This window comes from Eleutherodactylus coqui, chromosome 4 (genome assembly GCF_035609145.1).
Source record: "Eleutherodactylus coqui strain aEleCoq1 chromosome 4, aEleCoq1.hap1, whole genome shotgun sequence".
Classification (NCBI taxonomy): domain Eukaryota; kingdom Metazoa; phylum Chordata; class Amphibia; order Anura; family Eleutherodactylidae; genus Eleutherodactylus; species Eleutherodactylus coqui.
Genome location: NC_089840.1, coordinates 58,264,286 through 58,287,938, shown reverse-complemented (window position 1 = coordinate 58,287,938; position 23,653 = coordinate 58,264,286). Strand labels below are relative to the sequence as shown.

General features: G+C 44.8%; 1 protein-coding gene across 2 annotated transcripts in view; it reads right to left on the bottom strand.

Moving 5' to 3' along the window:
• ZSWIM7 (zinc finger SWIM-type containing 7) overlaps positions 1-23,653 on the bottom strand; it is a 97,946-nt gene that overhangs the window by 55,679 nt on the left and 18,614 nt on the right. For both annotated transcript variants that reach the window (XR_010792542.1, XM_066599528.1), the window contains exons 3-4: positions 17,679-17,700; positions 15,546-15,648 (exon numbers count right to left, since the gene is read on the bottom strand). Coding sequence is in view for 1 of the 2 variants with exons in the window: in XM_066599528.1 (XP_066455625.1) it covers positions 15,546-15,648; positions 17,679-17,700 (125 nt within the window). In the remaining variant the exon portion in view is untranslated. The remainder of the gene's footprint in view (positions 1-15,545; positions 15,649-17,678; positions 17,701-23,653) is intronic.

Below are 23,653 nucleotides of genomic sequence, written 5' to 3'. Positions count from 1 at the left end.
ATTTGGAGAGATAGAGGGCGGGGCTAGAGGGCTTTCCCAGGGCTTCCATGAGAGCAGGGCGCGAGACTAGAGAGGGGGCGAGACTAGAAGGGACGGGGCTAGAAGGGTTTAAATAGTGATTCTTCTCTAGACAAATGAGGGGGCTGGGGCTAGGAGAATCACTAAGAACCCCTCTAGCCCCACCCCCACTCTCTGAGAAGCCCTGGGAAAGCCCTCTAGCCCTGCCCCCTATCTATCCAAATATGGGGAGATATGTAGGAGATCCCCTGTAGCTGTGCCCCCCTTTCTCCCCTCGCTATGGGGGATACTGAGGCCGTTTCGCAATCTTGAATGACAATTGAAAATCATTGGTTTCAAAATCATGCATTTTCACTCACTCTTGCATCACAAGAAAATCTATCGCCAGTGTGCCCACCCCACATGCCTAAAACTATATAAAAGTAATATACTCACCATGGCACCAGACTGCCTTTTCAGCAGTTTGCCACAATGGCATCTGACAGGTGAGCTTCTGATGGCAAAGCCCAGAGGCACGTTTACGGGACATCACTAATGTCGTCTCTGCAGACCTCCCATTGGCTGCATCAGTCACATTGGTAAACAACGCACATCACCGCTGCAGCCAATGTAAACAGAAGATGAGGCAGCGGGGGGAGCAGCGCATAGTGGGAGGTATTTGGTTTTTTTGTTTAAACCCTTTATGTGGCGTCCCCCCCCATTGCCGTCAATATTTGGGGGCTCAGAAAACCCAGTTATGTCTACTAGAATATGAGTCACTCTGTCCATGCTCATGGCTGAGAGATGGTATCCAGAAAGGGGAACCTCTTTCTCTGACATCTATATACCCTAATAGGGTACATGAACAGGTGTGTTCATGAGATGGCTCATTTAACCCCTTCGTTGTGTCCATTTACAGCGCAAGGTGATCGCTCCAACGTTGAGCGATCACCTTGTGCTCCGAGCGGGTGATGCAGAAGACAAGTGGGGTCGCTTGTCTTCTGCATCTAGCTGTTCCTCGATCGGAGCACCCGGCTGTTATACAGCAGAGAGCTCCGAGCGGGGGATGAGGGAAGACAAGCGGGGCCGCTTGTCTTCTGAATCCAGCTGTTCCCCGCTCGGAGCGCCCGGCTGTTATACAGTCGAGCGCTCCGAGCAGCGTATGAAGAATGCAGCTTGACCGTTCTGTTCTTTATACCCAGCTTGTCATCAGGGAGCGGGATACAGCTGAAACAATAGTATCAGCTGTATCCCGCTGTGAATTCCTAATAAGGCTCATCAATGTTAGAATGCTGAAAGACAACGATGAGCGACGGCTTAACGAAAACTGCACGATGTCAGAACAGTTAGACACAACAATTATCGCTCGAAAGACGGCTTTTAAAGGGGTTGTCCCGCGAAACAAAGTGGGGGTATACACTTCTGTATGGCCATATTAATGCACTTTGTAATGTACATTGTGCATTAATTATGAGCCATACAGAAGTTATTCACTTACCTGTTCCGTTGCTGGCGTCCCCGTCTCCATGGTGCCGTCTAATTTTCAGCGTCTAATCGCCCGATTAGACGCGTTTGTGCAGTCCGGTCTTCTCCCTTCTGAATGGGGCCGCTCGTGCCAGAGAGCTGCTCCTCGTAGCTCCGCCCCGTCACGTGTGCCGATTCCAGCCAATCAGGAGGCTGGAATCGGCAATGGACCGCACAGAAGACCTGCGGTCCACCGAGGGTGAAGATCCCGGCGGCCATCTTCGCAAGGTAAGTAAGAAGTCACCGGAGCGCGGGGATTCGGGTAAGTACTATCCGTTTTTTTTTTAAACCCCTGCATCGGGTTTGTCTCGCGCCGAACGGGGGGGCTATTGAAAAAAAAAAAAAACGTTTCGGCGCGGGACAACCCCTTTAAGCGAAAATTATTGTGTCTAAATGGGCCTTAACAGGAGAAAATAATTATGTGCAGAAGAACTAAAAAGAAGAGGACAAGCAATAACAAGATGACTTCTACAAGATGGTTACATGGTAAAAAAATAGACTAGCAATAATTATAAAAGCATGGTGTAATGGACTTTAGGTGTTGGAATATCACAAATCTTAAATCTATTGATACCCCAGGGCTGTCCTTGGCTATACCCAGCTTCAGCAGTGCAAAAGTCTCACGTCTCTCTAGTCTCTTTCTCTTGTGCACCCAATGAAAGTAAAAAGTTACTAGACCGTAGGAACCTCATCAATATAATGATCATGGACAAATGCTATACAAAGACTGAATCTTCACTAATAGAAGATGCACATCACTTCCTAGCAATTTCATGTGCCTTCTGGTGGGACCTTCTGTTGATTACAAAATAATTCTCATTTTGGTTTATAAATCCTAGATATTCTTAATCTGAGTCTCATGGATCAAAAATGGGGGCGGGGATAAAACATACTGATCTTATGATACTGTATTTTGGTTTGAGGTCTTTGCTACTGCACAAGAACCAATCCCTTACCCTTCAACCATACTTCCAGAGATGGATTATCCATAGGCTCTACAGGAAGAAATCCTGGTAGGCCAATCAGATCATGGGCTCATCTGGTCAGGCAGGGCAGATGTCAGCACCTGGGCAGATGCCCGAAACCACTGCATCCCAATAGGCTCACTGCAATCGAATTAGGGTTGATTGAGCACTTGCTACAGACCCCACTCTCCCGGTGGCTCAGGGAGTAGCTGCAGGCTCACTGCGGTGGGGAATGTTTTCTTACAGAAGGCAGTGTGGCTGTGCAGCATGGAGGTGGTACTAGCGCCTGTGTCCCCATCAGGTAGTTGAAATGTCTCTTCTAATTTAACCCCTTCCTGCTCCAGGGTGTAAGTTTACATCCTGCGAGAGGGGTACTTGCCGCAACAGGGTGTAAACTTACGTCCTGGGGATAGCGCGAGATCACATATGATCCCGCGCTATCCCGCAGCGGGAGCCGGCGTCCCGCTGTTAACCCCTTCCCTGCTGCGATCTAAGTAGATCGTGGAAGGGAAAGAATTTACAGAGGGAGCGCACTCCCTCTGTGTCTTCGGCTGGCTCTCGCAATGTTATCGCGAGAGCCCGGCCTGTCGCCATGGCAACAGGATGCCAGACACTGGCGTCCTGTGTTGCCAGTGTCTGAGATCACTGTATAAGCGATCATCAGGGCTGTGGTGAAAGTCCCCCAGGGGGACACAAATGCTGGTAAATAAAAAATAAAAAAAAATTACAAAAATGAATAAAAAATAAATTAAAAAATGTAACAAAAAAAAAAATTTAAAAAAACCCTTTTTGTATGCTTTTTCTCAGAAAAAAAAGGTTAAAAAAAATTAAAACCCCGCATATTTGGTATTGTCGTGTCCGTAACGACGCGTACAATAAGCTGCACATGCTTTTGACTGTGCACGGAAAAATGCGTTAAAAAAACGCTGAAAAACTGAGGCAAAATGCCTAATTTTTAGCATTTTGCCTCACTAAAAACGCAATAAAAGTGATCAAAAAAGCTGTATGTACCCCAAAATGGTACCAATAAAAACTACAGCTCCTCTCGCAAAAAATAAGTCCTCACAGCTCCGTACATCAAAAAATAAAAAAAAGTTACAGGACTTTGAATGCAGCGATTTAGAAAAAAAAAAAAAAGATTGCCAAAAAAAGGGCTTTTATTACAGAAAACTGGAAAAACCTAAAAAAAAAATGTAAGAATTTTGGTTTCATTGTAACCGTACCGACCGGCAGAAAAAATGGATTGTCTTATTTATGCTGCATGATTAACGCTGTAAAAAAAATCTATGGCAGAATTGATGCGTTTTCTCTCCCTGCTATCATAAAAAAAATAATAAAAGTTTTACAATATAGTCAATGTACCCAAAAATGACGCCGATAAAAACTACAGTTCGCCACGCAAAAAACAAGCCCTTATTTGGCCGCGTCGACGGGAAAATAAAAAAATTATGACTTTTGATAAATGGAGAAGAAAAACGGCCAAAAATTGTTGCGTTCTTAAGCCCAAAATAGGCCGTGTCATTAAGGGGTTAAACATCGCCCTGTGCTTCCTTTTTGACGTGATAAAGAGCTGAATTGCACTCAACTCATCTAGGCCCAAGCAAACAACAAATGACATCTCAAAGGACAGAACCAGCAGCAGGCAATACTTGTGTTGGCTCCTTATGCTAGTAATTTGGATCCATCTACAAAATGAGGCAACTTTTAAGATCCCAATCAGCCCCGTCTTCTAAATTTCTCATTATTATCGGTCACACAAGAGCTGCCTCTTCTAGTTGTGGCTTACTAAGAAATCTTTATTGGTTGTTAGTTCCAGAGTTTCCCATTGTAATTATTCTTTCAGCTTCTCTAATGCATAAGTTTCCATTGTAACCTTTTCCAAGTTGCGGCCCAAATATGCTCAGGCCCCTACACAGAAACAAAGGAGTGAATCATCGGATCCATCAACGCCACCTGCAGTCGATTCCGGCTACTTGGGAGGGGATGATGATGGTCAGATCCCAACTGAAAAAATAGCATTTTCCCAATATACAGGCCTTTTCAGTGACATGCATACAGTAAGGCTTATACAAAGCTTCTTTAAAGGACCCATCAAAGAAATGATACTTGAAATACTAACCCAAGCGACTTCTATTTACAGAACACGGAGAAAATAATGCAGCTGGGGAGTTTAACGTTTTCTTTCCAAGAATATGATATGGATTGCAGTAGTAAATAGCAAACCTAATTGTAAAGAGACAAAGCTGCCTTCATAGCCGCATAATGATCAGATGTGGAAGGGAACAGCTGGATGGTGAGGCGCTATAATTACAGTCTGTCCGTCACCAGACTACAAAGCCTTCTTCTGCAAAGTTGCACAAATGTACATGAGAAAGGTCACAAATGTTGCCCACCAGCTGAATGCACAGAATGAAAACATGTGTTTATTTTGATACTACTAAATGTAACGAGACAAGAGGCTCTGTGTCATCAGTATAGAGAAGGCGCACAGTCAGAGAGGTCTTACCAGATTGTGGGGAGGCTCCAACAAAATAAGGCCGGGCTCACATGAACAGATTTGTGTGCATATGAAAAGGAAGAAAAGGTTAAGTACTGTGTTAGCCAGGAGAGCAAAATGTGATTGTTATCAGTGAGAGAAACCACGTAATCTTGTAGATAGGATACCCTTTAATGGCTTCCAAAAATACATGATGTCAATACAAGCTTTCAGACCTCACAGGTTCCTTCATCAAGGCATAATGCAATGGATCCGAAGAGGCATGCATATATATATATATACACACACACTTATGTCAAGGCATAGACTTTGTGGGATTGGCATAAGTGTGTGTATAACACGCACACGCACACGCACACACACACGCACACACACACGCACACACACACGCACACACACACGCACACACACACCTCTCTTCGGATCCATTTCATTATACCTGAGGAAGGACCCTGTGTGGTCCAAAAGCTCGCATTACATCATGCATTTTTGTTAGCGATTAAAAGGTATCATATCTACAAGATTACTTGGTTTCCCTTACTGAGAACAATCACACTGTACTGCATACTATGCGCACATAATACACCGTCAATGGGGTCAAGGAAAGTACATTGATTTTCATTATTTCACTCTCACTTGCATATATCATGAGCGTAAAAAGAACGCAGCATGTTCTATTTTACTGAGTATTTTGTGCATACAGCCCTATTGCTTTCAATGGGTGCATTTGGACCACAGTGCATATGCAATTACATTGCGTATACACGTCGGTTTTTACACGTACTGCTAGGAAACAAGAAAGTAAAAAAAAAAAAAAGTGACAATATATGTAGATACGCGATTACCTACGCAAGTAAAGCACTGAGCGTTTTACGATATGGTCGTGTGAGCTAGGCCTAAGAGATATTGTAGAAGTATAGAGTTTCTAGAACAAAGAAATTTACACAGAACACTAAAAAACAAACTATTTTTGGAATCTCTTGAAGTGGCTACTTATGGCCCATAAAAATAATAATTTAGTCATGCATATTAAGACTCGGAAATATATTGTCTGTAGGCTGGTGAAGAGAAGGAAGACTTTAGCTGAATAGTATAAAAGCGTAGTCTCCCAATATAAAGTGACTTATGCTATACATTGTATAGTCTGCTTCCTCCTAGTAGTGAGCTCCATTATGAATATGACATGTTAATTGGAATATTGGCAGGTAGATGCATGGTTGAAAAGTATGGTTTACCGGTAGGGTTTAAATTTTGGAACCATAGCCATAGAAAAACATTGGTAGTAGTATTTGTGAAATTACTACCGTAATATGTTCTCTCTGCCTCATCACCTGTAAATGCTATTACTGTGAAGTGGAAGCATCCAACAGCTCAGCCGTGCAGCGGTAAACATACCAACTTGCAAAATGGGATTACTGGGTGTGTAAAAATATTCTATCCTCTATTGCTTCACTCCCTACAGACTTGTAAACTGCCTCTGGAAGTAATGTCAGCATAAAGCCTTCTGCACACGAGCGGATTTGCATTGTGTAATCCGGAGTGGGATTCCGCCTCCAGATTCTGCAGCATGCTATGGAGATACACAATTTCCTGCCCACGAGCGGACATCAATTGCATTTTCCACTCGCGGGAAAGAAATCGCAGAATGCTGCTATTTTGTGCGCGCTACGCACGACAGGCTTCCATTGAAGTCAATGGAAGCCGTCCGTCCCGCAGCACTGCGCAAGTATCGAGAGATCCGCGCCATTGTGGAGCGCTGGCGCCTACTGTGAAGTGGCGTCCGGCACATCCACAGCGCAGACACTGCCAGACAGGTACGCAGGGGTCACCAGCCAGGAACGGGGGTCGCACTCCGCTGCAGGAATCCCGCATGCGAGGTCCGACCTGCCCGTGTGCAGGAGGCCTAAGAAGGAAACAAGTTGTGGCCAGGAGAAGTCGTCATGGTGGTTTGGGCTAGATGGAGAAGATGAACAAATTGAACAACTCCAGTCAGAGAGAACATCACCTGTGATCAATGGATGGAATGGTACCATTGCTCCGTATCAATTTGTGTTTGGGAATGCTTTGATCAACTTTTGGAATTCACCATCCAGCTGTCTGAAGAAGAGAAACTCACCCTCAAAACAGGTTATGTGCTGGTTAGTCTAATAAATTTGCACCATTCTCATCCACAAATTTGTAGTAATTCTGGTATATCTGAACCAAAGTAAATAATTTTTATTTGAAGCATTTATTTTTTTTTTCAGAAGAAAAAAAGGCTAAAAAGAAGTATTAGGCAAACACAGCAAAAATTAATAGAGCAAAATTAATTCAGAGCCAAATGTCAGACCCCAAAATAACTACAAATGTCATAAATTCAGACTGCAGATTCCTAAATTAATGAGACCCCATAACCAGTAAATGTTATCACATCCAGGGCTTCAGCAAGCCTCCCCCCCAGCAGTAATCACATCTAGAGCCTCACCACTCCCTTACCAAGCAATGATCTTACCCTGAATGTCACCATTCCCCCCCCTGCTTGCAGTGCTTTACCATTCAACCCCACCTCACAAAGGGGAACTTGACCTGCAATACCAAATCAGGCAATTGTGGCAATGGAGCCATCTGCTTACAGTAGAAACTAGCTCATTGCAAGAGTTCACCAGCCAAGAGACACAAGAACAGCTGATCAGCGGGGCTCCCTGGCAAGGATAGGCAATCAATATTTTACAACTGGACAACTACTTTAGCCCTTTAGTGACCAAGCACCATAAATATATGGCACTTGGTCCTGGACTTTAAACCCATGCTATGGTAAATTTATGGCGCATGTATAAAAGGTCTAACTCCTGCAACCTAGCAGGAGGAGGTCGAGTGTTCAGCTGTCTACTGAAAGGTTGCACGTAGCCCAAAATGGTATCAATAAAATGAAAAAAAACTTCCCAAAAAAACCAAGACGTGACTATACGGGAAAAATATAAAAAATTGGTCTTGGACTGCAGTGATACAAATTCAATTAGTATGCAAAACTAGCAACACATTAAAAAAACTATATAAACTTGCTATCACAGTAAGGGCCCATTTACATGGGTGTAGGCGTTTTATGTGCACCCACCGGAGCCGTAAAAACGCCTGAGAGGCAAAGGGCCCGGCACATATACACCGAGGCCGCAGTGCCTTGGGAGAAATTCCCCCTATCCTCTCCCTCGCCTGTTCACCTCCTCTCTCCTCTGGCCCTTTGCAATGGGAGGGGGATGGATTTAAACCCCGCCCCTTGCAATAAGAGGGGGCTGAGCTGGCCGAGCTTAGCTCCGCCCCCATCCCGCAAGCTCCCATTGCAAACAGATGGCAAGAGGTGGAGAGGAGAAGAGAAGGGGGAGGGAGGTTAGCGGTGACGCTGCTAAACTCCCTCCCACCTCCCTTCTCTGGCAGCTAGCACAGGCTCTGATAGAAATCTATGCAGCTGCTGCTGCCGGCGTAAAAGGCGCCCATGTGCACTGATGCATTGTGATACAATGCATCAGAGGGGCAGCGTATATTGGCCAGGTGTGAAAACCCAGCCGATATACGCCCGTGTGAATAAGCCCTTATAGTGTTGATCCAGAAAATAACATTGTCACATTTTTTTTTACCGCACAGTGAACGCCAATAAAGCAAAACCGATAAGAATGGTGGAATTTCACTTTTTTTTTTAACCCCTTAGTGACGAAGCCTGTTTGCGCCTTAGTGACGGAGCCAAATTTTGAAAATCTGACGTGTCACTTAACATATCCAAGTGATTCTGACATTGTTTTTTCACCACATGTTCTAGTTGAAATAGGTGGAAAAAATAAACTGATAGAATTTAGGAATATTTATTAAAAGTACCAATATTGGGAAATTTTTTGAAAAAATTGTCATTTTTCACATTTTCAACTGTAATTATGCAAATATGTGCAAACATACTGTACAAACTTTTGCTAAGATATATATTTCCATCTATTTACTTTATTCTGAATGCACATTTGAAAAACTCTTGTTTTTTTTAACCATTTAGGAGACGTACAAATTTAACATTACTTTTCAGCATTTTGAGGAACACTTTATTTTCCTGCACCAAGCCAAGATTGCAAAGGCTCATAGGTGTCAGAATAATAGATACCCCCCCCCAAATGACCCCATTTTAAAAACTAGACCCCTTAATGTATTCATTGAGGGGGGTTATGAGTATTTTGAACCCACAGTTTTTTTTTCAGGAGTTAATGCAATTTAGAAGAGAAAAAAATAAAAATTTACATTTTTGAAAATATGTCATTTTAAAGACATATTTTTTTTCTATAGTGCACATGAGAATAAGGAGCGACACCCCAAAATAGATATCCCTGTTTGTCCCGTTTTCAGAAATATACCCATTGTGGCCCTAATATAATGCTTGTATGCACAACGGGGCCCTAAATGAAAGGCGTAGTCGGTGGCTTTTAGAGCAGACATTTTTCCTTGAAGGCCTTTTAGGCCCCATTGCACACTTGTAGAGTTCCTGAGCAGCCAAAACCATAGAAAACCCCCACAAATGACCCCATTTTGAAGACTAGACCCCTTAACGAATTTATCTAGGGGTGTACTGCCAATTTTGACCCCTCAGTTTTTGAATGAATTCAAGCAAAGCAGAAGCAAAAAAATTGTGATTTTCGTTTTTTCGGCAATTCTGTCATTTTAAAAACAGCTTTTTTTCTTCAGCACACATACGAATGCAGACTTGCACCCCAAAATGGATACCCCTGTTTCTTCCATGTTCAGAAACATACCCATTGTGGCCCTAATCTTATGTCTTGAAGGACAACGGGGCCCTAAATGGAAGGAGTAGTCGGTGGCTTTCAGAGCAGAAATTTTGCTTGAAGGCCTTTTCGGCCCCATAGCACACTTGTAGAGCTCTTGAGCGGTCAAAACCATTGAGGAACCTCACAAATGAACCCATTTTGAAAACCAGACCCCTTAACGAATTGATCTAGGGGTGTACTGCCCATTTTAACCCCACAGTTTTTGAATGAATTCAAGTAAAGCAGAAGGAAAAAATTATGAGTTTTGTTTTTTTGGCAATTCTGTCATTTTAAAAACAGCTTTTTTTCTTCAGCACACAGATGAATGAAGAATTGCACCCCAAAATGGATACCCCTGTTTCTCCCGTGTTCTGAGACATACCCATTGTGGCCCTAATCGTATGTTTGGATGCACGAAGGGGCCCAAAATGAAAGGAGTAGTCGGTGGCTTTCCGAACAGAAATTTTGCTTGAAGGCCTTCTATGCCCCATTGCCCACTTGTAGAGCTGTTGAGCGACCAAAACCATAGAAAACCCCCACAAATGACCCCATTTTGAAAACTAGACCCCTTAACGAATTTATCTAGGCGTATACTGACCATTTTGACCCCACAGTTTTTGAATGAATTCAAGCAAAACAAAAGGAAAAAATTATGAGTTTCGTTTTTTGGCAATTCTTTCATTTTAAAAACAGCTTTTCTTTGTACAGCATACACATGAATGAAGACTTACACCCCAAAATGGATACCCCTGTTTGTCCCGTGTTCAGAGACATACCCATTGTGGCCCTAATCTTATGTCTGGATGCACAATGGGGCCCAAAAAGAAAGGAGTAATCGGTGGCTTTCAGAACAGACATTTTGCATGAAGGTGATTTAGGCCCCATTGCCCACTTGTATAGCCATTGAGTGGCCAAAACCATAGAGAACCCCCACAAATGATGCCATTTTGAAAACTAGACCCCTTAACGAATTCATATAGGGGTCTACTGCGAATTTTCACCATGCAATTTTTAAATAAATCTAAGCAAAGCAGTAGGAAAAAAATTACGATTTTCATTTTTTGGCAATTGTGTCAATTTATAAACTGGTTTTTTTGTGCAACACACATATGAATGAAGACTTGCACCCCAAAATGGATACCCCTGTTTGTCCCGTGTTCAGAAACATACCCACTGTGGCCCTAATCTACTTACAGAACACATGGCAAGGCCTATAATGCAGGGAACACCCGTTGGACTTCAGGGCACAACTGAATAAATTCCAGGTCCCATTGCTCACTTGTGCAGGAAAAAAAAATTGACTCCCTAAAAATCCCCCCCCCCCTCCCACACACACACACACACTCCGCGCCCTTTTTGGCGTTCCCACAAATCTTAGATAAAAGTAATAATGTGAACTGTTTTTTTTTTTTTTTTTTTTTTAAAGACACGGGTAAATAAGGGGGCCTGGTTGGAATGGGTACATCGGGCAAAAAACCGGGTATCCGCCCTCCTCTCATGCTTTTTGTGGGGTACTTTTGACCTCAGTGGCAAGGATGGGGTGTAAGGCTGGGTTCACACTGGGCGGATTTGCCGTGGAAATTCCGTCTTTTATGGAAGCACCGGCCGCAGCGGAGAAGCCAGGCCGCTTCAAAACCTGCGGCTAAGTGCCGCACGTTTTGAAGCAGTGGATTCCCGGCAGAAATCTTGCGGTTCTACGCTTGGGCCAAACCTGAGATTTCCGCCCGAAATCTGCCCAGTGTGAACCCAGCCTAAAAAGTGGCGCTGAGTCTCTTTTGCGGAGGTGCGGCAGTCTCACACAGAAGGCGCTCAACATGCTGCTCCTGGAACTACAAGGTGGGGAGTGTTCCCGGGGCTTCTTGTAAATTACGTATTACAGGTCGCGGTCTGAATAACGCCGGGCTCACGCGGCCGTATGTGGAATCTGCTTGCGGAGGCCCGCAGCGGATCCCAGCTGTGAGCCCTGCCATGGCGCTGCATACAGACACGTAATGTACTGCGCATAACTGCCTACTCTCACAGGCGGTCATGCGCAGTACACCTTTTTTCTTTTTTTTGCATTTCCAGCACCGTCGCTTAGCAATGACGTGGGTACCCGCAGCCCGTATACAAGGTAGTTGCGTATGGGCTGCGGGTATATCCGCGACCATGGAGAACAATGGGCTCTATGCTGCGGATATCCGCAGTAAAATAAAACCTGCTGCGTTCTCTTTTCTACGAGTGGATTACGCAGTTCCAACCCGATAATGTGAGTGGAATTGTGTAATCTATTGCGTTTGATCTGCGTATTACCGCGGATCAGACACATGCGGAATCCGTAATTCCTATCTGGTCATGTGAGACCGGCCTAGGGTAGATGGCTACCTTTATCATCACGTGACCGGGGACCACTCACCGCTCCAGGCTCTCGCAGGGAGACTTTAGGTTTCCTGGGTTCTCCGCCTCCTGCGCATGTGTCTAGCATTTTGGCGTCGGTCGCATGTGCAGAATGTCGGGAAGGTCTCGACATAAGACAAAAAGTTTCATCCCCTCTCACCGATCGCATTGGTGAGGGGAGATGAAATCAACTTTTTTTTAAAAACTTTTACATGATCGCCATTATCCATTGGATAACGGCGAACATGTGATCAGAAACCACTCACCACGGCCCCCCGTGAAATCTCCAGGCTCTCGACTAAGTTTTGTAGCCAAGAGCAGGAGATTTTAAATTATCCTGGCAATCCACGGCTTTTGCGCATGCGTCTGCCGCTTTGGCGACGGGCGCGTGCGCAGAAGCTGGGGTAAGGACCGCGGATAAATCCGGGGGCCTTAGGTACGCAATTTCATCCTCCCTCACGGATATGATCCGTGAGGGGAGATGAAATGTAAGCATTTTAAACTTTTTAAAACCTTTTTTTTTTAACTTTTTGACACTTTTAAAAAAAACTTTTTGCACATTAAATGATCACTGTTATCCATTGGAGCAGAGGGATTTTAAATTTCCCGGGTCCTGAGCCCCTCTTTGCACGCACCCGATGATTGACATCGGGCGCGCATGCGCAGAAGGGGACTCAGGTCCCGGAAGACCGGGACACCGCTGAGGACCGGGGGTGAGTATTTTCACCTCCCCTCATGGATCCAATCCATGAGGGGAGGTGAAATTAACTTTATTTTTACTTTTTAAAAACTTTTTCGCCACTGGATAGCAGCGATTGCGGGCCCGGGGACTGCTCGCCGCGGTCCCCTAGGAACATCTCCTGGTTCCCGGCTACCTTCAGGAGCCAGGAGATTTAAAATTTAGCCGGGTTTCCAGTCTTCTACGCATGCGCGTGACGTCATTCGTCTGGCGCACATGCGCAGAAGAGCCGCAACGGGTCCCGGAGGACCCTTTCACCGCGGCAGACATCGGGAAAGCCGGGTAAGTACTTTCAGCTGCCCTGATGGATCCAATCCATCAGGGCAGCTGAATCTTTAACTTTTTAAACTTTTTAAACTTTTTTTTAAAACTTTATTGTGATCGGTGCTATTCATTGGATAGCGCCGATTGCAATGCCGGGGGGTACTGCCTGCAGCCTGGGATGACAGCTCCATGCTGTCGGCTACCTGCGGGCACTGACAGCATGGAGCTGTCACGTCCAGAGCCTGAGGGGCATTAATCCTAAGAGGACACATAATTCTACATCCTCTAGGATTAAAGCCCACTCAGGCAGGACGTAGTTTCCTGATGGGGCCGTCACTAAGGGGTTAAACATTCTCCCCCTCGCCCTCTCCACCCAAAAAAAATAAAAGCTTTACAATGCAAATGTACCCCAAAATACAACTTGTCCCCCCAAAAAACAAGACATGCTATTGATATGTCGACAAAAAAAAATTAAATTCTGCCACTTTCAAAACAACAGTAACACCCCCCCCCCAAAACTTAGAATATAGCTTGGTCATTAATCTAAAAAGTCACTAATGGGTTAGAAAAACATGCTTTCTTCCAAACACAGCACCATCGTTGTCTGTTGGTTGTGTCTGGTATTGCAGCTTAGCTCCCATTCACTTCAAAGGAGCTGAGCTTTAATACCAGACACAACCGCACAGACAAGGGTGGCAGTCCATGTTTTTCTAAGCCTTTAACCCCTTTCCTCCATATGACATAAGAGTACGTCATGGGAGCAAGGTACTTCCCGAAACTGGACGTACCCTTACGTCATAAGAGATCTCGCGCTATCCAGCAGCGGGAGCCGGCTGTCACTGATAGCCGGCCTCCCACTGCAACAGCGGGGGTGCATCGGAGACGCGCCCCCCGCTGTTAACCCCTTCCGTGCTGCAATCTATGTACATCACTGCATGGGAAGGGTTCATAGAGGGAGTGCGCTCCCTCTGTGACGTCAGCGGGCTCTCGCGATGTAAGAGCCTGGCTGGTTGCCATGTTAACAGGACTCCACCTACAGGTGTCCCGTATTACATTGCCTATGATTGCTGTAATAAGCGATAAGGCATTGCATGAGAGAAGTCCTGCAATGCCTTATCATAGCGATCATCAGTGGTATGATGCAAGTCCCTCAGAGGGACATAAATAGTGTAAAAAAAAAAAAAAAAAAAAAAAAAAAAAAAAAGAGAAAGATCAAAAGAATGTATAAAAATAAAATGTAAAAAAAATAAACTTTGTGTTTTTATTCATATTAGCAAAAAAAAATTTAAAAATCCCACATATTTGGTATCGTTGTCTCCGTAACGAAAACATACAATAAGTTGAACACGCTTTTTATCCTGCACGGCGAAAAGCACAAAAAAATGCTAAAAAACAAATTTTAGCTAAATGCTAATTTTCAGTATTTTGCCTCCCAAAAAACGCAATAAAAGTGATCAAAAAAGCCGTATGTACCCTAAAATCATACCAATAAAAACTACAGCTCGTCTCACAAAAAATAAACCCCCCACAGAGCTCTGTCCATGGAAAAATAAAACAGTTATAGGACTTGGAATGAAGCGAATGGGGAAAAAAAAAAAAAAGATTTCCAAAAAAAAGGGTTTTTATTGCAAAAAAAGTGGAAAAACCTAAAAAAAAAAACATAAGAATTTTGGTATCGTTGTAACGGTACCGGTCCACAGAAAAAAATGTATTGTGTCATTTATGCTGCATAATTAACGCTTTAAAAAAGTAAATACATTTTTTTAAAAATCTATGGCAGAAATGATGCGTTTTCTCTCCCCGTGATCATAAAAAAGTTTTACAATATAGTCTATGCACCCAAAAATGGCACCAATAAAAACTACATTTCGCCACGCAAGCCCCCATACGATAGTGTTGACGGATAAATAAAAAAAGTTATGGCTTTTGAAAAATGGAGAATAAAATCCGCCAAAAATCGTTGTGTCCTCAATAGAGATGAGCGAGTATACTCGCTAAGGCGCATTACACGAGTGAGTAGTGCCTTAGCCGAGTATCTCCCCGCTCGTCTCTAAAGATTCGGGGGGCGCGGGTGACAGGCGAGTTGCGGCGGGGGAGAGTGGGGGGGATAGAGGGAGAGAGATCTCCCCTCCGTTCCTCCCCGCTCTCCCCCGCCGCTCCCCGCCCCCCGAATCTTTAGAGACGAGCGGGGAGATACTCGGCTAAGGCACTACTCACTCGAGTAAAGTGCCTTAGCGAATATACTCGCTCATCACTAGTCCTTAAGCCCAAAATAGGCCTTGTCATTAAGGGGTTAAGTAAAGCCACATAAAAATCATGAATTAATAAATGTACAGCAATGAAGATGATGGCATGCGAAAATGGACAAAACGTAAAAAGCATCTGTGTACGTGCAGAGCAAACATTACCTGGAAGGTGCTTCTTCCACTGGGACTTGTAACGTGTGTTACAGAGCACTGATCCACTAAATCCAAGGCGTAGAGCGCGGTGGGGCCAAAGAGGAACTTCAAACTGAAAATAATAGAAATGAACAAACATTATCAAATAGAATACAGATCTTAACCCCTTAAAGACACAGACTTTTTAAATATTTGTTTTTTCCCCTATTTAAAAAAATTAAAAATCATAACTCCTTTATTCATCCATCGATGTAGATATCGGAGGGCTTGTTGTTTGTGGGGAGAGTTGTATTTTTTGATGGTACTATTTAATATACCATATAATGTACTGAAAAACTTGAAAATAAAAATCTCTTTTGGGGGTTGGAGGGGGAGTATTATTATTATGGCGTACACACTGCGGCAGAAATGACATAAGTTTATTCTATAGTTAAGTGCGATTATGACAACACCAAATTTCTATAGTTTTTTTGCTGTTCTTTTTTTTAAAAATTTAAAAATCCTTGGAAAATCATAAACTTATTTTCCCCATCGACTTAGTTGTGTTGGAGATCATTTTTTGTAGTTTCGGTTGGTAAAATTTTCAAAAACCTACAATTTTTTGATCGCTTTTTATAAAATTTTTTCTTGGAGATGGGGTGACCAAAAAAAAAAAGCGCAATTCTGGTGTTTACCATCGAGAATAAACGCGTTACTTTGGGCTCATACCCACGACCGTGTTTTCACCATGTATCACGCATACCTTGCACGGACATGTGATATGCGGTGAATGGAGTCAACGGACCGGTCATAGATCCATGCACACCAGCGTGTGGACATTGTATCGATACCGGAGATAAATAATTCCCAGCATGCTCTATTCCTCTGCGCTCATTTAGTGTGAGCCCTATACACTTGTATGGACAGTGTATGATACATTACAAATGGGCAGTGTTTGCATACGCTTCCTCGCTCTAAACAGAGTGGAGAACTTAAAAAAAGAAAAAAAAATTATATATATTTAATTTGTGAGATTCGTGGGCACGCCCATTGTCGAACGTGTAAAATGCTGCAGGGATACCTGCAAAGTTTTATGCATACGGCCGTGGGCATGAGCCCTTTGACAGATCTGGCATAGCGATACCAAATATGTTTTTGCTTTAATATTTTTATTACGAAATATATATATATTTTTTTGTTTTGTTTTGTTTTTCTTTTTAACTTTTAACACCCTTTATTTTTTCTAATAATGAATTAAACTTTTTAAAACTCCCTTTTATATACCATATATACTCGAGTATAAGCCTAGTTTTTCTGCAATTTTTTGTGCTGAAAAAGCCCCTCTCAGCTTATACTCGAGTCAGGGAAGGATTAAAAAAAAAAAAAAACCCTCCATACTTACCTTCCAGCTGGTGTCTGTGTTCCTGGGGGCGATGTGGCAAGCTGCTGGAAATCCACCCGCTGTCATCCCCCGCCGTCAACCCTGTGATTGGATCGAGCTATAGCCAATCACAGCCAGTGCTTGATCATTCACAGCCAATCGCGAGCTGCTTTAGAATTTTCCCCGCTGTCATCTCTCTGCTTGGTTTTCAAATCCCCTGCTGTAAGCGCTTTGTAAGTAAGCGCTGTGATTGTATCCAGTGCCAGCAGTTATTGGCTGGCGCTCAATCCAATCACAGTGTTTACCTACACAGCACTGACAGAGATGACAGAGCCGAGCAGAGAGGACGGCGGGAATGACAGCAGGTAGAATTCACGAAGGTTGCCGCACAGATGCAGATGCCAAGGAAAGTATGGAGGTTTTTTTTTTACCCAGTATATACTTGAGTGTAGTTAGGCTTATACTCGAGTCAATAAGTTTTCCCAGTTTTTTGTGGTAAAACCTATTGACTCGGCTTATACTCGGGTCGGCTAATACTAGAGTATATACGGTATATATTTTTTTAGTCCAGTAGGCCCACAGTGAGGAGGAGGACAAGGAACCCGTGTTGGTTGTTTTTAGGATCGGTGGGGGTCCCAGCAGACCAACAGCGATCAGACTTTTATTAGCTATCCTAGGATAATGCTACTGCATATTCACTGCCTATAATGCACCCATAGGCTTTAACTGCTGATTTTGGACGTAATTGCTAATTTGCTTAATAGAATAAAGAAAATACTCACCCCAGGAGATGTTCATCAGAAACTGAAAATAAAAGAATATATATATTAAAAAAAAGGAAATCAGCACAATGACATGCAAACGTACGTCTATAGGCCATCCCATTACTTAAATTACTATTACTGAAACACGAAGGCAGCAAAGCGCTAAAAACATACAGGAAAAAATCTAGAAAGGATCAAAACTGCCATGGAGGAGGCAGAGAGACTGATCGCCAAAGAGAGCAAAAATAACCCTAAACTATTCAGTGCATCATCAGTGGTTTATTCCCTCCAGCCAGGCATTGGACTATCCTGCAGTGATCTGTCTGTGTTTGCACCAAAGAAGGTCAGATTGCTGTTATTATTCCACTACTTTTGGAGGTTGCAATCTTCTATCTTCCAGGAGGGTGGTCCTCCTTTGTAGGAACCAACACCTTGGAATTTGGGGTACTACTGCAGTCCCTAGGTATTACCTGGGCTTTGAAGCAATTAGCACTCTAACCCTTCTAGCCCTGACATGCCGTACCGCTACTACGTGTACGAGCAGTAGTGTACCTTCCTGAGTAAGGGCTCTTTCCCACGAGTCATATCGGACGTCCGTTTTCACAGCCGACTTATGTACGCTGTGATCTGATGCACTGGATTTCAATGCATCAGATCACATGGGCGTATTTCTGAGATGTAAAAGCGCCCGGCAGGCCAATATAGCACCGGGTGTTTTTACGTCGGACCCAAAAGATATAGTCCTGGAATACGTCGGCCGCTGCATTGGCTCTTTTGGGCCCATGACAGTGACTGCAGGTGGGAGGGAGTTTAGCAGCGTGGCTGCTAAACTCCCTCCCTCTTTGCTCCTCCCTCCCCATCGCAGGCTCACCTCGTTCCTCCCTGCTCATTCTGTGCAATTGGAGGGGGTGGAGCTAAGCGCCGATCTGCCCCGCATCCTCCCATTGATGGCTATGGACAAGGGGCACAGCTAAGCACCCGCCCTCTCCCCACCCCTTGTCCATAGCCATCAATGGGAGAACCAGCGCTTAGCTCCACCCCTGTCCCCGCCCATTGCACAGAACAAGCGGGGAGGAACGACAGGTGAGCCTGTGATGGGGAGGGAGGGGAAATGGACGATGGCCTGGTGAGCTCGGCGTATTTGCACCGGCCTCACCAGGCCAAATGAATGGGCGCACAAACATTTGATTTGTGCGCCCGTTCACCAGTTTTTTTCTCCCCCAAACGTAGCGCATATCGGCCGCCCATGAAGATGGCGGCCAATATGCGCTTGTGGGAATAAAGCCTCCTCCACTTGCCGAGAGATGGTGAGGGGGAGACAGGGGGCATGTACACCGAAGCATTCCAGCCTCAGTGTATATGCCCTGGGCCGTCTGAATGGGCGCACAAACGTTAGATTTGTGCGCCGATTCACATGTTTACGTCGCCGAAGAATGTAAAAACGCCGATGCTCGTGTGAATCCAGCCTAACAGACAGAACATTCCTAATATTCTTTAAGAAAGCACATTCTTTTCTTTTTGTTGTTACACTTTTTTGTTGTTACACTTATTGTTCTATCTACGTTTTAGGAATCCGTCCAGTGAAAGTCTTGAGGAGTTGCGGCCCGGGTTTAAAAAAAACTAAAAAAAAAACCCAAAACATAAGCGTATCTCTGTGCGACAGTTTTTTCGTTAATAGAAAAAGAGCGCAGTTTAGCCGTGTGCCAAATGAAGAGGCGAGATCCAGCAGGTCTTGTGGAACAGACATGTTTATTTAGGCAGGAGATGAGAAAATCCAGGACATCAACAGCAGGAGGGCATCAGCTTACGCAGTTCAGGACACATTTGTCCTTTAGTTGAGGATTACAATGATCACCCCCTGTAGATCCGTCATCATTCAGTAAGAGGTTAATTAAAAACGTCACTTCATCTCCATGAGCGGAAATAGAATGCGATTTTCCGCTCGTGGAGAAGAAATCGTAGCGTACTGCGATTCTGTGCGGGCTATGCATAGGCAGCTTCCACTGAAGTCCTGTGGTACTGCGGAAGTATCACAGGATCCGCATCATTGCAGAGCGCCGGTGGCTTCTGCGCATGCGCAACATTAGCAGCGCTGAGTAGAAGACACTGGACAGGTACGCAGGGGTCACCAGGTTGAACTCCACTGCAAGCAAGCATGGATTACACTTTTTCCTGCATGGAATTCTCTGTTGTTGAACTCCACTGTGGGAATCCTGCTTGTGGGGTCCGACCCGCCCGTGAAGGTACCTTTGCACGGTCTGACTGTTGGGCGCATACGGTCATTCAGTGAAGGGAGGTGGAGCGCGCTGGAGATCTCTTCCGGCGATTAGTCTGCATTCTCTGAATGAGCTGAAGTGAAGCAACTAGCGGCTACCGAGTGATTTCTCGCTCAATGTCTTGTTGGTGGCCATGTGTACACCGGACGACTATCACCGAAAATCACAGTTTCTAGCGATCATTTGGGTTATAATTGCCTTGTATAAAGGTGCAGAAGAGTTAAAAGGAAGGGTTTTAACAGATCTTTGCTGTGTTCTGATCTCTTTCCAGATGAGCAGGAGCCGTCTTCTGATGCCGCTTCGGGGCCTTCAACATCTAAGCTCCAGGAGTCCTGCGCTACAGGAACAGACGGATGTCCTACACAAGCAGGTGACACTGAGGATATATTCTCATCTATTGGTATCTGACAGACTATTCTATGTGAAATATGAGATGCATTGTTATGGGAAGAAATAAATGCACAATACTGTTTACTTGGCAGCATTTATTACATCTTGTGTAGTCAGGCATATGAAATCAGCTTTAGGTCTCAAGGGTTCCCCTTTGCTGTTAAAACAGTTTCACTCTTCTAAGAAGCCTCTCTGCTAGATTCATGTTAAATATGCTGGAAGGGAAATGGCAGCAGCCTGATGCGGTCCGGTGGAGATGCTGGTAGAGGCAGAATATGTAATCCATTATACAGTTCAGTATTATTATATAACCCATTGGAATCCCAAAAATGTTACTTTTATTTATTTTATATATAAAAAGTACTTTTGCATGGTAGGGCTGTTGGGCGCATACGTTGCTTTCACACAGGAGCGCTAGTCATTCAGTCAAGGGAGGTGGAGCGCGCTGGAGATCTCTTCCGACCATTAGTCTGCATTCTCTGAATGAGCTAAAGTGAAGCAGCTACAGACTGATTTCTCACTCAATGTCTTGTTAGTGGCCATGTGTATGATTTGGACACCGGAATTTTCATGAACCGCTGGCGAGCACCACCTAGAGGTGATCTTGAACATGCTAATTTGGAGAACGGTGCCTGGGATGGTTCCATGTTACTACACTGAGGAGGAGCCTTAGAGGATCTTGGCTGTTACGTCTGAGGAGCGTAGAGATGAGCGAACGTACTCGGTAAGGGCGATTTCGCAATCGAGCACCGCGATTTTCAAGTACTTCACTACTCGGGTGCGCTGTGGGTGAGCTGGGGGTTGCAGCGGGGAGAGGGAGAGAGAGAGGGCTCTACCCTGTTCCCCGCTGCTAGCCCCCACTCCTTTCTGCAACCCCCTGCCCCACAGCACACCCGAGTACTTTTCACCCAAGTAGTGAAGTACTCGAAAATCGCGGTGCTCGATTGCGAAATCGCCCTTACCGAGTACATTCGCTCATCTCTAAGGAGGGGACTTTCCTGTGTGTACTTACCTCTGATATGCTGATTAAGAACTGGGAGAACTTAAAGGGGTTGTCCCGCGCCGAAACGGGGTTTTTTTTATTTTTCAACCCCCCCCCCGTTCGGCGCGAGACAACCCCGATGCAGGGACCTAAAGCTTACCGGAGCGCTTACCTTAATCCCCGCGCTCCGGTGACTTCTATACTTACCGGTGAAGATGGCCGCCGGGATCCTCTTCCTCCGTGGACCGCAGCTCTTCTGTGCGGTCCATTGCCGATTCCAGCCTCCTGATTGGCTGGAATCGGCACGTGACGGGGCGGAGCTACACGGAGCCGGCATCCTGCACGAGAGGCTCCATAGAAGAAAGCAGAAGACCCGGACTGCGCAAGCGCGGCTAATTTGGCCATCAGAGGCCGAAAATTAGTCGGCACCATGGAGACGAGGACGCCAGCAACGGAGCAGGTAAGTATAAAACTTTTTATAACTTCTGTATGGCTCATAATTAATGCACAATGTATATTACAAAGTGCATTAATATGGCCATACAGAAGTGTATAGACCCACTTGCTGCCGCGGGACAACCCCTTTAAGTTGTGGCTCTATTTCACTGCATCTCCATATGGTCACTCTCAAGGAGTATTTTAAAGCCAAGCGTATCCCTTGGGGCCTGACGCGCCATACTTGACCAACCCTTATAGTTGATAAATGGGCATTGTGCAGCAAGTTTGAGACTATTAACAAATTTTCCTTTGACATTACTTTATTAACCCCTTAACGACTGCAATATGATGTAAAGTTTTAATAATTGTAAGAAAAGAAAAGTAATAAAAGTTTATAATCACCCCCTTTTGCCATATCTATGAAAAAAATCTAAACCATAAGACAAAAATACATATTTGGTATCGCCGCATCTGTAAAAGTCTGATCTATCAAAGTAGTGCATTATTTGCCCCGGACAGTGAAAGTCAAAAAAAAAAAAAAAAAAAAAAAAGAACGCCAGAAATGCACTTTCAGGCCTTAGTCAGACGGGCGTTTTTTGCCGCGATTTGCGGATCGCATGACGGATGCGCATCCGCAAATCGCGTGACCGGTGCGCGCAAGTCGCCCGCAAATCGCCCGAAAATCTGCTCCTAGCCGCGTTTCATTAGAAACGGGCCGGAGCTGTCCAGCGCATTGCATTCAATGGAGACGGCAATACAGCCGTCTCCATTGAAAGCAATGCGCTGCGGGCGAGCCCGGGATGAATTGTCGGTAAGGGCTTAAATATATAAGCCCTTACCTGCAATCCATCCTAAAATGTGTTAAAATAAAAAAAAATTGCATTCTCACCTTCTGCCTGCAGCTCCGGGCAGCCGTCCTGCAGTGGGTGTGAAGGGGGTGTGAGTCAGACCTGCCCCCTGATTGGCTCAGCGCTGAGCCAATCAGAGGCATGCCTCACTCACACCCATTCATGAATTCATGAATGGATGTGAGTCAGACCTGCCCCTGATTGGCTCAGCGCTGAGAGGCAGCAGTCACTCACCCATTCATGAATTCATGAATGGGTGTGTGAGTGAAACCGGCCTCTGATTGGTCAGGCTGTGACCAATCAGAGGCGGATCATTCAGCAGGCGGGGATTTTAAAGCCCCGCCGGCTGAATAGTGCCGAGAAGCAGTTCAGGAGAACTGACAGCGGCCGCGGCTGGACTACGGCTGCAGCGGAAAGGTGAGTATACAATTTTTTTTTATTTTAACACATTTTAGCATGAATTGCAGGGAAGGGTTTATATATTTAACCCCTTCCCGACAATTAACCCCGCGCACGCCGGCAGCCCATTGCTTTCAATGGAGCGGCTGTATTGCCGCTCCATTGAATTCAATGGGCAAACATCGTTCTTCTCTGCCACAGCTGTTCCAGCTGTTCCAGCTGTAGCAGAGAAGAATGATTTGTCTTCTATATGTTCTCAATGGGGTCGGCGCTGCTGCCGCCCGCCCCATTGAGCGCATATACAGAAGCGAACAGGAATCGCAGATCGCAGATAGGTGCGATCTGCGATTTTTTGTTCTATAATTTTTCGGACGAGCGCATAAAAAGCGCTCATGTGTCCGATACCATTGCGAAGCAATGGTTTTAAAAAATCGCCGGACGCATGCGCATGCGCAAATCGCGGCAAAAAACGCCCGTCTGACTAAGCCCTCAGTCAGCCTGTCCCCCAGAAAAAAATGCAATAAAAACCGATCAAAAAGTCGTATGTATTCTGAAATGGTACCAACATAAACTACAGCATGGCTCGCAGAAAATGAGCCCTTGCACAACTATGTTGACAAAAAAAATTTTAAAAAAAGTTACTGGCGGAAGAGAAATAAA